Here is a 16,426-nt window from a genome sequence, read left to right as displayed (position 1 = left end):
CCAACTAAATAGTCAGGCAGTGGTGGGACTGGGGAGCAATGGTGTGAACCAGCTAAGGGGGTTTTTAGTGAGGCCGTGGCTCATAAGGAGGCATAACGGAATTGAAGGTGGAGGGACTGGAGCATCAGCCTGGTAAGAACAGGCTTAAGAATTTATCAATTCATTTATTTATTCAGTTAGCTTTTCAGCAAATATTTACTGTCTACCTACCATGTAGCAGGCATTGTTCCGGGCCCTGGGAAACAATGGTGGACAAGGGCAAAAAGGGTTCCCCATTCAGAGGAGGGGAGACAGACAATAGAAAAGGAAACAAGTGAATACACAGAAAAATCTCAGGGATGATATAGTCTGGGATGGTAATAGAACAGGGTGATGTGATGAAGAGTAGCTGGGGGAGGGGGAATCCCATCATTAGATGGGGTCTTTGGAGAGGGCCTCTTTGAGGCGATGTATGAGCAGAATCCTACAGCAGGAAGCTCTGGGAGAAGATAATGCTTAGAACAAAGATGATGGGGGGTGGGGGAAGCAGACACTGGGGGAGGGATGGGGGTAGGGTTTGGAGAGTGGGATGGAACCCAGAAAGTGTCCATGGAGATTGCAGCTCTGCACAGGAGGTTGAGAGTTCACAGCCAGGAGAAAGGCCTGTAGGGCAAAGTCTGGCTAGGACCAGAGCCAAGTGGTTAAACAATTGTCCAGAAAAGCATATCTGGTCTTAAACCAGGAACTAAACCCAAAAGGACCGTGATTTAGGTTACCAGCTGGGAGGCAGAAGCAGAAGGTACTATATAGAATGATAGGAGCGTGGGCAAGGTGGACAGACTCCATATTACAAGTGAATTTGGTCAGCTCAAGCTTGCAAGGGACTTAAACTGAACTGCAGTGTGTCCCCCACAATTCATGCACACCCTGTATGTCTGCCTAGAGCTGAGGAGCCACTGGAGGTGGGAGTGGCCTCAGGGAACATCTAATACACATGATATTTTGCTGGCCCGTGGACCAGGCCAGTGATCCCCAACCCGAGCAAAACAGAAGACTCATTTGAAGTGTTGGTAAAAAATTCAGATGACTGGGCCTCATCCCCCATAATTCCTATTTATTATGTTGGGATTGGACCAAGTATCTGCATCTGTGATGCAAATGGTCTCCAGACAGGGCCCACCTGGAGAAATGTGCAAGAGAATCCACGCGTGGGCTTCAGGGAATCCATGAAACCTCTGAAGTTGAATGAATGCACCTGTGCATTTTTTTTTTTTTTTTGGCAGGGGTTGTGGGGAGAGGGTCCATATCATCATAAGAGTCTCAAAAACTCCAGAACAACTGATCTAGTCCTGCCCCATGTCTTATAGAGTAGAAAACAGAGTCCCACGAATGTGATGACTTGCCTGATCCACAAAACAGTAGAGGTGGGCTGTTACTCCAGACTTTTCACATGCCCCTCACTCTCTTCTCCACACCCTGCTGACTGTAGGGGTGAAGGGGAAAGGGGAAGGGGATTAAGCACTCAGGAGCAAAGTCATCACAGGATTGCTCACCGCATTTTGGCCCCAGGTGGGATAGATCCGCAGAGTGAGGTTTGCAATGATGACGCCTTAACAAAGAGCCCAGGCATTCACCTGGGACGCCATCCCAGGCCCTGCGTAATCTTCTCTCCATTAGGACCTGAAGCCAGGACAGAGGATGCATGGGCCAGGTTGTTGGATGCACGGTGGTAACGGAGTGACGTTCTTGTGAAAAATCTGCCTTCCTCTACCTGAGCAGGTGGGCGCTTCCAGCCTTCCCGGCCTGTGCTCACTTTTCTATCCACCTCTTCCCTCAGGCCAGTCTGGATCATGGCCCCACCTTTGTTAGTACGTTCCTCCCAGTCCGGATTTTATGAGACTAAACCCGGCTAGCCTCCTCAAATTTGGTATGTGTCCTGCCCTCCAGTTTTGGCCCAGATCCTTCAGCCTCTGGCCGCAGCCTGAGCTCCCAGATTCACCAGGCTTGCTCACCTTCCTCTTCTGAACTAACAACACCCCATTTTGGCCTTTTGCCTCTTCACTCCCTATTTTGTCCCGGGGACAGGGCCCCTCCAGTCCTGGCCCCACCTGGTCACCCCCTCCTCCCCTAGCCCACCTGGCCTGCACAACCTGCTCTTCAAGGGCTGAACTTCTTCGGAGTCCGACCCCTCCTTCTGCAAGGCAGCCACCTAAGAAAGTCAGTGTAACCCCCTTTCCCGGCCTTCATCTGTGAGGGTGCAACAGCTGGCTCAGGAGCTGGCTGGTAGACCACGGGGAGACCCTGAGTCCCGATCAACAACCCTGCCTCCCCACTCAGTCCAGGTTCTCTCAGTCTCCCCTCCCCCCCACCCCGCTCTACTTGTCAAGTCCCTTTCTCTTCTGTTCCTTTTTTTTTTCTTTTTTTAAATTCTTTTTCTTTTTATCCTTCCCCCATGCTTTAGGCCTCCCTTGGCCCTTGCTGTCCTCACTTTGCCTGAGAGCAGTACTCAGGAATAAAAACGTGCCCGAGCCCTTTGTGTTGACTCATGCCACCTTTGTTTTGGTGCCAGATTTGTTCTGGAGGCAGCTCTCTGGGAAAGCCAGCCAGTCGGAGCAGTCCCGCAGAGCATGCAGCAGGCAGAGGAAAGAAGACTGCTCGGGAACGTTCCCAACAGCCTCCTCAAATCTGTGGAGGCTGGCTTTCGCCCCCCCCCCCCGCCCCCCCTGCCTCTCACAGACAAGGAGACAAGCTCAGGGCTCAGGAGACTGGCCCCAGGTCTGGTATTAAGTCAGGGCCGAGGGGGAAGTGAACACGGAGCCGTCAGACTGGAAGCTGTCCAGACAGCTGCGTGGAGCAGGATCACAGCCCGCTGCCTCGCAAAGCCTCCCCGGGCTCAGTCACGCTGTGGACCCTCGACAGTTACTGGAAAGTTGTCTTAGACGTTCCTGTTAGTTCTTTGTCCTGTGAAGGAGTTGCACGGTGCATGTCTTGGGGAAGATTAATCATTTTCTCCCTTGCCTATGACCAAGGCTGTTTCTCACGTCCCTACCCTGGTTTCGCTTGTCTCAAGGATTTCATCCAAAGGGCGGGACGTTTCCCCTGCCTCCCCCCACCCCAACGGGAGCCTGCAATCAGGACCAATGAAAGCGAAGTACCTCACCCACCCAGTGACTAAGAACTCCGAGTATTTAAGAGGTTCAGGAATGGGCTGAGAACTGCTTTTGCTTTCTCCCCAGACGGGCACACTCTCGCCTGACTCCGGGCCCTCACTGAGCTGCAGAGGGAAGAGGGAAAGCCTCCCAGACTCTCTGCCGCCATGTGCTACGGCAAATGTGCGCGATGCATCGGACATTCTCTGGTGTGGCTGGCCATCCTCTGCATTGTGGCCAATATTTTGCTTTACTTTCCCAATGGGGAAACGAAATATGCCTCTGAAAACCATCTCAGCCGCTTCGTGTGGTTCTTCTCTGGCATCGTAGGAGGGGGCTTGCTGGTAAGTTGTTCAGAATTATTAGAAGCTTAAACAATTCTCTTCTGTTAATGAGGTGTTTTCATGGAAAGGTTTCTACGATGCCTGCTTCCCAATCCAGTTATTTTTGTTCATTCTTCTTTGGAAAGCAGATCACACAAAAGATAGGTCTGGTGTATTTATTTTGTTAGACGTTTTACAAAATCCTCTTTCAGCTAACTGTGAACTACTTTTTTGCTACGTTCTCTTACTTTACAGCTAGAAAACAGATAGCTTTTAAATCAGATCTGAGAGACTATAGAGTTTCTAGTACTGGGGGGGGGGGGTGGGCATGTAACATTTGCTCTGGGGAGCCGGGAGGACGCCGCTGGTTCGCTGTCTAAATCAATAGAATTTTGGATCCAAATTCTCTGCTGTTTATTCTCAGGCCTGTGACAGAAAAAAAAAAAAAAAAAAAACCACGTGACTTATGAGTGTATTGCTATTTAGAAAGAACTATAAATTTTCTCCTTTATGTAATCCTGGGTGTGGTGTCTAGGAAAAATCCTACAGTTAACAGCAGATCAGGGTCTGAAGCTAACAGTGGAATGTGTTGTTTTTTCCAAGGTTTGTTTTTAATTGAAGTGAGAGGAATTTGCCTGCCAACCTGGGAGCTGAAAGTATTAGCTTCAACCACAGCATGGAAAGAATGTGGACAAACTTGAGTTTGCCACTTTAAATGCTGGGATTGAGAATTCTAAAAAGACATTTTATGGAATTGCTAGTACCACACAGGATATTTTTCTTAGTCAAGAAAAGATGTTACAACGTTTAAATTGAATACATTATGATGAAGCACTATTATCATGTTGGCATAATCATTTGTCCTTCATATAACATCGCACCTGTTTAGGCTTCTTTTGATCTCAAACTCAGGGTATTTCATACTTACCTTATTTAAAGAGCTTTATTGTGAGGCAACAACCATACAATCATATCATCATCTTATATGGTGTCTTCATCTCTCCCATTTATGAAAAATTTCAGTTATTCTATGAAAGACTGTTAGTATCGTCTATGTTTTACAAGGGAAAAAAAAATCAGATTTAAAAGGCAGGGCTTAAGAGTTTCAAAACAGAGGTCCCTCTGGGACTGGGACTGTGGTAGGAATTCTTGTGGAAGAAACATTTTTATAGGTTCCTCTTTGAGCCCTCTCATCGTGCACGCTCACCCCAAAGACTGCTTTGACACATCACATGCAAACAAGCAGGTACTCCACTAAGAAGCATCTTGTTCTCATAGTTTTACATTCTTTGAGATACTTGGGCAAGCGAACCCAAAGCCATCCACCACTGTCAGAAAGAAATATATTCCACCAAAAGATGCTTCGCCTGACCCTTATGGCAGGCTTTGATCTGGGGGAAGGGCGGTGACTTTCATTTGCCTGTTTTCGGACCAGATCTTCTTCCCGGCATTTGTGTTCATCGGGCTGGAAGAGGATGACTGCTGCGGCTGCTGTGGCCACGAAAACTGCGGCAAGAGATGCGCGGTAGGTGTTCCAGCTCCGGGCGTGGAAACGGTCCCTGGGAGGTGGCCGGGGCCACGCAGGCTCACTTCTGCTGTTTCTCCTCTCGCCAGATGCTTTCTTCTGTCCTGGCTGCTCTGCTCGGAATCGCGGGATCTGGCTACTGCGTCATCGTGGCAGCCCTGGGCTTGGCAGAAGGACCACGATGTCTTGATACTTTTGGCCGCTGGAACTACACCTTTGCCAACACCGATGGACAGTGAGTAATTGTTTCCCGTCGGGCCACACGTTCTCATCCACCACATGGTATAGTGGCAAGCCCGTCAGGTTGGAATGGCAGCAGCGATCCCTGTGTCCGTCCGCTCGGCCAGGTGTTTTCGCACCAGGCGGTGGTGCCAGCACTTGGATCCCTGACCTGGAGAAGCTCTCCGTGCTTTTTAGTGGATTCTCTGATTCAGCCTTCATGATACCCTATGAGTTGACTTCCACTATTGCCCCCATTTTACAGATGAGGAACAGGAGGCACAGAGAGTTGAAGGAACTTATTCAAAGTCACATTGCTGGGAAGGATATGGACAGTCAGGATGTGAACCCAGGCAGCCTGGCCGTAGAGCTTGTGCTCATACAGTGTGTCCACTATACCAGAATGATTAGCTGATTTTACTATTTTATAAGAAAATATTATGGAATCCTTACATAATGTGGATGGAAAGCATATGAATTTAACCAAAGCCCAGGGTAGATCATACTACTCCCATACACACACTCACATATAAACATAATAACTACATACAACAAACCCATTATTTAAAGTGATCAGCTTATATAAGACAGGTCTGATACGCGACTTTAACATCAGGATAATTTAAGGTCTTTTATTTTATGTTGATGCTTATTTCTTACCCATTATTGAGAAAGGATCAGAAATAGCTGATAGAAACTGATGTACATGACGACAAATGAATGACATCCTGCTTTGAATTTTGAAAAGCTTAGTTGTGAGATTCATGAGTGAAAATAATATGAATAATGAATTTCAATTGCCTTTACATTATCAAGACTGTTTGTCCCCCATGAATAGTGAGTTCATAAACCATGCGCATGCAATTACATGGACCTGGATTCCACCCGAGCTCTGCATTTCTCCCTCAGCAACCAGGAAAAAGTGGCCCGAGCTCTGTGCTTCTCAGTTACTTCATCTGTAAAATAAAACCAGGGGCAGTTGTCAGGAGGATTAATGAGATAATAAATGTAAAGTACTTGTCACAGAAGCTGACACATTCTGAGCATGGCCACTGTTGGCTGTTAATACTCTCTCGTAACTTACAATGAATACAGCCAAGGTAGCCTCTGAAGGGAAATCAGCATTTAGAGGGGTTTGAAATTTTGGTGGTCAAAACGGTTATTGATCGTGACTCAACTGTGTTTGGAACATACTGAACGTACCGGTAGAAATTCGCTATTCATGTATTCACAGACATAGAAAACCCACCTCTAAAAAAGATCATGATGAATGCAGCTGGAATGTAAGGAGAAGGGCGAGGATCACTAAAACATTTTTACAGCTGTTTGAGTGTATGTCCCTCCCCTGACCCACCCCAGCTTCTGTAAGAAAACTTTTACTTCTGTATCATTCCTCACTTCAACCTGTCCAAGGATCTCAGTATGGGAAATAACTAATGGTCACAAGCCAATGACTAATTGCTCAATGGACAAGTGGGGCCAAAGAATTTTTTTTACATTGTGTCCTAAAATTACAAATTCCTTTCCCCACTGATAGGCAGAAAGACGAGGTCATAAGGACAGAGTTCTTTTTCTTTCTTAATCAACAAATTGAATTTCTGATTGGCTCAATGACCATTCAAAATTAGGTCTCTAATTCCAAGCCCCTTTGTTCTGTTATTTCAGGAAAAACTGATAATATAGCAGACCTCTTTGTGGAATTAAGTCAATTATAGATTTTCTCACATGATTGAATCCTTTCATTAAGGATCCAAATGCTTTATGATGTAGCAAAGGCTGAGATTCTAAGAGAGTAATCAGAGATAGAAATTTTTCAGACTGTAAGAATATTAAGGTATTTAGAAAATCTCCTAAGTCACGTATATATGTATATGACTTGTATGTGTGTGCCTGTGTATATGTGTGTGTGTGTGTATGTGACTTCAGCGTGGCTTGCTAACATGACTTCAGATTATTTATCATTCAATAACTTTTAAAAGTGTTGAGTACCTACTATGTGCCAGATACTGGTCTAGGGGTTATATATACAATGATGAAAGGTCTGGTTCCTATCGTCATGGAGCTCAGACTTGTGGAACAGTTACATAAGCAGGTATTCTCTTGGCCTAGCTTAGTACCCTTCCTCACACTTGGTTAACCTGATCAGTATACTTGTTGCGTTGCGATTGCAGCTTGTCTCCTCCCTTGGAGGCTCTGCTCTTCCAGGGCAAAGCCCATGCCGTGTTCACCATTATAGCCCCAGCCTGGGCTTGATGTCTAACTCACACTGAGTGCCCGATAATCTTTGCTGAATTTTATGTTTGTCCCTGCAACACGACCTGGGCTAAATTCCTCACTTCGTGAAATGACTAGGACTAGAAAAATTTGATACAGGTCAATGAATTAATTCCTTTCTTTTTTTCTGAATGAAAAAGCACCACACAGAAAGTAGCTTATGAGACATCCCATTAGGTGTGGTCAGGTGTCAGAAGTTTCTTTTCTTTATCCACAGGTACCTTCTGGATACCTCCACATGGTCCCAGTGCATTGAACCCAAGCATGTTGTAGAATGGAATGTCTCTCTGTTTTCTATCCTCTTGGCCCTCGGTGGAATTGAATTCATCTTGTGTCTCATTCAAGTAATAAATGGAACGATGGGAGGAATATGTGGCTATTGCTGTTCACGCCAACAGGTAAGAAGCTGTGTGAAAACGTCACCGCTTGGCCCTGGGGTATTCAATGCTTATAATACGCCATTGTTTTCATCATAAAGAAGAAAAGGCAAAATTAAACACTGCTCAACCTACTAGGATTTGTTTCTATACCGTCTTTGTGGCAGAGCACGTACAGCATTCGGTTTTGCTCTTGGTAACAAGCTTCCTTGAGTGTCATAGTCCCTGGGTTATCTTGTTTTTTTGTAGTTGGCTCTGTGTATATAAGGAAAATGCTGTCCATAGACAAAGTGTCCCTTCAAGAGCAAACTCACCGCCCCTTCCACTGGCCCGGCTCTGGCCAAAGAGACACAACTTTGCTTGCTCTAATGTTCCCAACTAGTGTACACAAATAGTAGTCAACGTTCATTGAACTAGGCACTAAGCTACACTCACATTTCAGATGAGACTATGAGTCAGGGATTGAGCAATATGTCTAAGATCACCTAGTCAGGAACTAGCAGGCTTCAAACCCTGGGTCATCTTATGCCACAGCTCCTGCTCTCAACCTGTACACAATACTTGCTGTTCTGTTGCATATTTTTACAATTCCTTCCTAAAAAGGAGTCCCCAAAATGCCCAACAGTTAAGCACAGAGAATCGCTGGTAAGCTTTGAATAGCAGCTTGTGAAAAGGCTTTCACAGTGAAAGAAAACCAGGAAGCACTTGTTTCCTGGGGATATGATTTCAGAGAGAAGTATGCATTTGTTAGTAGCAGGGAAAGTTCTTGTTTCTATATCCTACTAAAAAAAAAAAAAAAACCCATGTATTAATGAATTGATGGAAGTCCAGCTTTGGTCCAATTTTGGAGGATTTGTTGTATGCATTATTCTGTAAAACAGGATTAGGTAAACAGAAACTTAATTTCTGTTTTCCTAATCATTTGCTCCTTTGGTTCAATCAAGGTCTCTTTTAAAATATGACAAAACCTAATGAAAACTGAAAGCCCACTGCTACCATGAAAAACCTTGCTGTAAATAAATGGAAACTTTCTAAAATTTTTGAGGGGAAGTTAAAAATCTAGTTTCCCTTATCAGGCAAGTACAGCAAGATTAATAATTTCCTTTGGGAGCCTGCCAAATTTCCAAGAAAACAACACAGTGGGAAACTTTCAACGTGGACTTGTTTCCAGACAGTATGGTTGGGGAGAGACGGAGAAGAAGCCTCTCTGAATTACTCTAATGTAACCTATCTTTAGCCTTGAATTGCATACAAGGCAGAGTTTAAATTAGGTGAGGCCCTGCTGGACATCAGCACTTGTGCATTTGGGGAAGAGGCATAGTGGTTTGGAAGAGTGACTCTCCTCCCTGAGCGTGGGAGGGGGTGTGGGGTGGGGGGGGAAATAGTCCCACAGGGTTTCCCATCTGTCTGAGTCACAGTAGGGATGGCTTCTTCCCAGACATGCCGGTGCAGATCTGCTACCTTTATTCCTCAGACAAAAGACACTTTCAAAGGGCAAGGTTTTTTAGTGTAGATGAGTCAAGTCTGTAACTTGGTAGCATTGAATTGGGAAAGTTACCCACATTGAGCCCACTCCCGGGTGAAACTCCCATGGCATTATTTCTAAAATCCTTAAGATTAAAAACCTACCCCAAGCACATTCAGAGTGAGCCCAACACCGGTAAGCTGCGTTTTCGTGGCCCTTTCCAGCAGCTTTTCCTCAGAGAGGACAATGGGTGTCCGTTTGTTTAGAAAACGTTTCATGAGCATTGTCTAAGCTCTCAGCTGAAGCTGACATCAGCCTGCTTTAGGTCTGCTTCAAACAGGAATTTTTAGGACGAAGATGGCATCGTTGTTTGTTTAGTCTGATTGTAACCTAACGCCGCTCTCATTTTCTTTGCAGAGATATGACTGCTAAAAGAGCCGCCCCGAGACAGAACCACAACCTTCCTCTCTTTCATTGTAATTTATATATTTGACTTGTATTAATTTGTAAAACTTTGTACCACTGTATCATACTCTACATATTCTACTTTTATAAATGTGTATAAAGACTGGCATCTTCATGTGATGTCAGTGTTTGAGCGTAACAAACAAACCTTTTTTTTAGGACTGAGAAAATAAATGAGGTCATTTATCGACTGAATGACGGCTGGTCCTCAGCGTAGCCGAGATAAACCCTGGCCTGAGTAATGTTTTTGAGAAGCCTTATAAGGATAAATATTGCATTCCCATTTCTATTATATGTGCATGGGTTTATTACATGGAAGATGTGTAGTTGCTTTTTTTTTTTTTAAGACCATGAAGGAAAAAAATCTAACAACTTGAAAAGATGTGTTTTTTTCACTGTTTATATGGTGTTTCCCATTCATATGCCTGCAAATCTCTGACAAGAGGCCTTTATGAACTGTTGCGAGTTTTGTGAGAGACAGATACTTGCGCGGAGCAGGAGGGCTGGTTGAGAGTGCCCTGAGCTAAAGGAAGGAGTCAATACAAGCAATGCTTCCAGGAGTCCTCCCGGATCCTAACTTTCTCTAACACGTGGAAAACTTTTTGTCCTTCAAAGACAAGCGCTAAGGATCATGCATTGATAAAGAAAAAGGCCTGGATACTTGGGCAAGAAAAAAGATGGGGAACGGAATAAAGCAGTTTATCACCATCATGGGAAAATGGGGGAGGGGGAGGAAGGGCAGGAGGACCGTGAGGAAATAAACCCAAAACTTGGTGGTTGAAATCCAACAAAATAAAGTATCCACTACCATGTTTTTTCTTGTTTAATTTCATTGTCCTTTATTTAAAATTCCTCCTTTTTTCTCCCTATTTCCACCTTGCCACCCCCACCCCCCCCCAGCCTGCAGATTGTGCAGCCGCCATTGTTTGGGGCTTTGTGGCTTCTGGGTTTTCTATCCCACTTTCTCTGCCTCATCCTCGCCCTCCTCTTCTACCTTTCTCTGCTATCCCTGCACTGTTGTTGCTCTGCGTCCGTTGGGGTTGAGTTCATTACACCACTTAAGTAACTTTCTACTGGATGTTCCAGGCATCAGGCTCCTGTGGAGACATTTTCTCCCTTGATATTTTATATCTATTGTACAGAGTTAGGCTCTTTTAAGAGACAGGATCCCCTGATCTGTTAGGAATTGTCTTCAGAAGTGTCCTGCTTTGGGTGTTTATTGGCCTAGGCAATTGACACAAGAATAAAGAAGCTTCTTGGGCTGGTGGACAGCAGGGCTCCTCCTGTGTGCCAGGTGCCCTGCAATGGCCTCGCCACCCAAGGGTTTGAATCTTCGTTGTGCCTCTGTCTCCCTCTGGCAGTCTGATGAAGACTGCGGACCCCTTGGAAGAATACTGTTTAAAAGTGCACAAAATAGAGGTGCCTGTTTGGCTCAGTCGGTAGAGCATGTGATGCTTGATCTCAAGGTTGTGAGCTCAAGCCCTACGCTGGGTGTGTAGCCTACTTTTAAAAAAAGTGCATGAAATAAAGGTACAATGTTTTATCAAATTGTGATATTTTATGAAAATATTTTTGAAAATTATAATACAGTTACCTTGACAGCCAGCTCCATCACTCCAACATCTGTAGACAGGAAGACAGAGATTGCATGTGTTCCAGCAGTGGTCTAATGAGTGGGTCTACGAAGCTTTTGAAACAGGATTCCCATTGAAATGATATTTTGAGAAACCTGCAACAATTTTAATGTGATACAAAAATAATATGTAATTTTGTATTGTTCCTCAAAGCATGATCACTACTGTGAATTGTTGCATGTGGTCATAGCAGAGGAAATAGTACGTTTTCATTACAGGCTAGTAAAAACATTGACATTTTTTTCTCACCAGGGTTTAACACCCCCCCCCTCCCAGATATCTATCCATGGGCCTCTTGGGAATTCTTGGGCACAAGATTAAGAACCCCTAAAATAGAAAATCCAAAGAGGAGGTGTAATGATCAGTAATAAGTAACGCCCCCCCAAATCTATCCATCTATCCTCAAAGGCAACAGCAATAATAATGAGTAATCATGATAGTAGTAATAGCAACCATTTGTTGGAGCTCCTTCGATGTATCAGTTACTGTAGTTAGTTTCTACACATTTATTTCACTGAAATCTCTCAGCAGCCCTAGGAAGTGGTGTTTGTCTCCACTATATAGAGTTAAAGCTCAGAGAGCTTGAGTAAAATGCCCTAGGCCCTATCTTTAACAAGTGGGAAAACTACGATATGAATCTAGGTCAGTCTAACATGAAAACCCACACTTTTCTGGCTCCTCTCTTTGGTCCCCTGTACCTCTTCTGCTACCCCTGCCGGCCCAGGTGCTGGAGTCTTGTCTCCTCCAACACTGACTCAGCCTTTCCACCCACCTGAGGGAAGCTTGGACAGGCCCCTGGGACCCTTGGTCGCCCCATCCCACAACTGAAATTTGAGTGACTCAAAGCTTCCCCTAGTTTGTAAATTCTTTAATTGTAGACATTGCCACCATCCAGAGGAAATAGCTGAAACAAATTACCTTCTATCCTAGCTTACTTATATTTATAGCCCACACTCTGGGTCTATAATATTCCAAACCCTTCAATTTGACTGGAAATTCTCTCAGAGATTGTACTGAAACAGCTTATTATCACCTGGCAACATAAAAACAGTAAGATTACTGTAGACTCTTGAGTCACCTGAATAGCACACATGGCCTGAAGGTTAGCTAGTTCCCTCTGAGTATGCATTTGCCATAGTTACCAAATTTACAAATAACTAGGGAACCTCTCGAATTAAAATCTAAGGACATTGATGGAGTATGACCTTCGCTACAATTTGTTTCTGGTATGTGTGTGAGATCTTTTTGACTATGTTTCCTTTGACGCTTATCCGCAGTGGGAACAGGTATGGGATTTGATGCAACTTCTCAGAAAAGCAACTATCTATAAGGTCTGTATATCCTTTTTAGCCCGGTGTCTGCAGGCGTGTGTGTGTGTGTGTGTGTGTGTGTGTGTTTAAAACTTTGCAAAGTGCTAAAGACAGTGGAGAACTTTTGTGCTCTGAGCACTGTGGAGGAAGGATTTGGTTATAAAGGTTCCTGCTTTCACAGGATTATTCCAAGATTTCTGTGCCAGGGTGGTGACTTCCCACACCATAATGGCACTGGGGGCAAGTCCATCTATGGGGACAAAGTTGATGATGAGGATTTCATCCTGAAGCACACGGGTCCTGGCATCTTATCTGTGACAAATGCTGGACCCAACACGAACAGTTCCCAGTTTCTCATCTGCACGGCCAAGACGGAGTGGTTGGCTGGTTGGCATGTGGTCTCTGGCAAGGTGAAAGAGGGCATGAATATTGGGGAAGCATGGATGGGTTTGGGTCCAGGAACGGCACAACCAGCAAGAAGATCACCACTGCTGACTGTGGACAAATCTAATACATTTGACTTGTGTGTTATCTTAAGTACCAGACCATTCCTTCTGTAGCTCAGGAGACACCACTTCACCCCCATCTGCTCGAAATAGCCTATAGTCTTTGTGCTCTTGCTGCAGGTCTGTGGTTCCATATTTTCCTTATTCCCCTCCAAGAGCTGGATTGCAGAGTTAAGTTTGTGATTATAAAGTAAAAACTAAACAAACAAACAAACAAAAAAAAGACGTTCAGTTTCCAGGAATAATTTTGGGAGTAGTGTTTATACCAAGAAAAATAACAAAAACCTCAATGTCCAACAAGGAACTGGTTTGACAAAATGTCAGCACAATAAAATGTTATTTATATTTATAATACATATGCATTAAGGAATAATATTGGTCAGATTCTGGGTGATTTTTGTCTGGATTCATTTTGCCTATCTCTACTTACTGACGTTTCTACAGTAAACACATATTACTTTTGAGAAAAGAAAGCTTCATTCCTAAAATCATTCAGGGAGTGGTCCACAGTCTTTGAAGGAAAATCCCCAAGTGTAGGAGAAAACCATTGTTCCTGTGGGTGGACAGAGGGGTCATTCTGCAGTGAACACTGGAGAATAATTGTGCAGGCAATTAGCCAAAGGGATGGGCCAGGTGAGGCAGGCAGTAACCACAGGCTAAAAATATGATAAGGAGGCCATAATTCCCACTCTGTGTTTGGGAAATATAAGTACATGGTGTCCACTTGGTCTAACTACCAAATAATATTTTTACAAATATCAACTACATATCTGTTTTTCCATTCTTAAAAATGAAAGTGATGAAATGTTTTTACTTTAAGTATTGGCCTTTTATCAGGATTGTTGTAGGCACAAAGCTTGAATTTTCCTCATTTTACTTTTCTGAGAAGAGAGGAAGGGTTAACAATGGCTTTATAGGACATGGTCTGGCCTGGTTTGTGGAAATGATTCAGTGCATCTTACGTAGAGAATTTGTCACCCGCCGTAGGCGAGTACAAATGGTTCTTCCTCTCAACACAAACTATTTTGTGTGTTTGTTCATCTTTGTCAATGCTTTTAAAATTTGCTTTTAAAAGCTTTTAAAAATTATTGCAGCTAAAGATGCCTGTTCGACCTTTCTGAAGCTGGATTTTTTGTTAATTCCTGGAATTAATAAAATAATCAATTCTCTCCCTTTCATGAGCGCACACACACACACACACACACCACATACAACCACATTTTCCTACCCTACAGCCATTAAAAAAGCAAACTATGACTACATGAGACAACATGGGTGAATCTTACAAATAAGGAGAACGAAAGCCATCAACACTGTCCCCCCCCCCCCCCCAATTTTGATGACACAATTCTGTATGTACTCGCAACTAATGTAGCTCGGTCCTTAAACACAGAGGGGTGGTGAGTCCCCTTATGTGACATTTCACACACTAGTTTTTATAGGAACAACACTATCGTTCCCCCAGAGGGGCTGATTCAAGGTGTCTATAGCCGCAAGTTGCATCCTGCAAGTGCAAGACTCTGTGTCAAACATTTCACTTGCTAATTCTCACCACACCCATCTCTGTTCCGTGCATATAAATATTATTAATTTATATCCAGGGCTCAGGGCCAGTTGCAATGGCCGCTGGCATCGCAGATGGACACCATACCTACGAGGTTTGAAAACAAACCAAGATAGCCAGGTTGGATCTCACGAAATGCCCAACTCCGTATGGTTTAAGGCAACCCCTTGGCTAAAGGAGAAGTTCTAAAACTTTACTCAGCTCTCCTGGTAACCTGTGACACCGAGGTTAAATTTTTAACCTTTTTAAGTCTTTATTTAAATTACTTTTTTATGGGGTGACTGGGTGGCTCAGTCAGTTAAGCATCAGCCTTCGGCTCAGGTCATGATCCCAGGGTCCTGGGATCGAGCCCCGCATCGGGCTCCCTGCTCTGCGGGAAGTCTGCTTCTCCCTCTCCCTCTGCCTCTGCCCCTTCCCCCGCTCCCCGTGCTCGTACTCATGCTCTCTCTCTGTCTCTCTCTCAAATAAATAAATAAAATCTTTCAAAAAAAATAAATTACTTTTTTACATGTAGTAAAATGCACACAAAAATGTATAGCTCAATGAATTTTACATATGTCTATTCACATGTAACCACCATCTAGATCAAGATCTAGGACTTCCAGCCCTCAGACAACTCTCTCATATCCTCTCCCAGGCAGTATGTAAACGTCGCACCGCTACACACACCCCGAGTAACTACTGATTTCTATCACCATAGATTAGTTTTGTCTGTTCTTGAACTTTATATAAATTGATTAATAAAGCACGCTCGCTTTGCGTCTGGTTTTTCTCACTAAACATTAATGTTGTTGAATGCTGGCTCCTGAAATATCACCAGAACAATCTGTTCAGAGGACAAAGCTGAATGTATTGCTTATTGCCATCAGGGAGAATACCACCTTGAATGAGCTTTTGCTGGAGGGGGAAGGAAAAAGTTAAATTTGAGATTTTGATTCTGGTTTAGTGAGTCTTTCAACGTGAAGATTTGAATAGGATTGGTAGGAATTATATCATTTAGGACTGTGGGGAAAGCAAGGCAAGGATTTTGAGGTGAAAAAGTTTCAAAGACTCTTGAGGTGTAAACTATTGATGTTCTCTATTGAAGAGATGATGGGTCTTTCAGGAAGTTCTATAATGAACAATAAAGTGATTTGCCTGGGCAAGTGTATCCTGGAACAGTAAGTAAGCTGTGCTAATGAAGACTGTGGAATAACAAAATCGTGGTAAATGTAGACAGTAAGCTGTAGAGCAGTTTACAGTTTTAGTCCTCAGCATCCAAGTGGAAGGTTGAAGGGTAGATGGTTTCCATTTGCAGTGATTTTGGTATTCTTCTATGTTGTCTTCTGCAGCAGTAGTTTGTTCTTGTCCTTTGCTGTATAGTCTTCCATTATTTGAAAATAATATAGCTTATTTACTCATTGATTCTATTAGTGGATATTTGGGTTGTTTCCAGTTTTTATATCTTTAGAAATATGTTGCTATAATCATTCTTGTACATGTTTTTTGGTGCATATAAGAATACACTGGGGACTGCTGGCTAGTTCAGTAGGTAGAGCATGCAATCTTGGATTTCGGGATTGTGAGTTCAAGCCCTACTTTGGGCCTGGAGCCTATTTAAAAAAAAAAAAAAAAAGGAACCTCTGGTATTGGTTTG

The 16,426-nt window shown here is 43.8% G+C and overlaps 1 protein-coding gene and 1 pseudogene across 1 annotated transcript; both read left to right on the top strand.

Moving 5' to 3' along the window:
- Window positions 1-3,180: 3,180 nt before the first annotated feature.
- On the top strand, window positions 3,181-10,603 carry TM4SF1 (transmembrane 4 L six family member 1). The gene is made up of 5 exons (XM_027586450.1): window positions 3,181-3,472; window positions 4,887-4,976; window positions 5,066-5,211; window positions 7,687-7,867; window positions 9,729-10,603. The coding sequence occupies exons 1-5, from the start codon at window positions 3,296-3,298 to the stop codon at window positions 9,741-9,743; spliced, it is 609 nt and encodes a 202-aa protein (XP_027442251.1). The 5' UTR covers window positions 3,181-3,295; the 3' UTR covers window positions 9,744-10,603.
- LOC113915981 lies at window positions 9,971-13,231 on the top strand (annotated as a pseudogene).
- The last annotated feature ends 3,195 nt before the right edge of the window (window positions 13,232-16,426 follow it).

Source organism: Zalophus californianus, chromosome 1 (assembly GCF_009762305.2).
Source record: "Zalophus californianus isolate mZalCal1 chromosome 1, mZalCal1.pri.v2, whole genome shotgun sequence".
In the NCBI taxonomy this organism is placed as follows: Eukaryota; Metazoa; Chordata; class Mammalia; order Carnivora; family Otariidae; genus Zalophus; species Zalophus californianus.
This window is presented reverse-complemented; position numbering and strand designations above follow the sequence as displayed.

Coding starts and splice junctions, on each gene's coding strand:
- TM4SF1 (XM_027586450.1), top strand. CDS start 3,296: ATGTGCTACGGCAAATGTGCGCGATGCATCGGACATTCTCTGGTGTGG. Junction 3,473..4,886: donor TCGTAGGAGGGGGCTTGCTG/GTAAGTTGTTCA, acceptor TTTTCGGACCAG/ATCTTCTTCCCGGCATTTGT. Junction 5,212..7,686: donor TTTGCCAACACCGATGGACA/GTGAGTAATTGT, acceptor CTTTATCCACAG/GTACCTTCTGGATACCTCCA.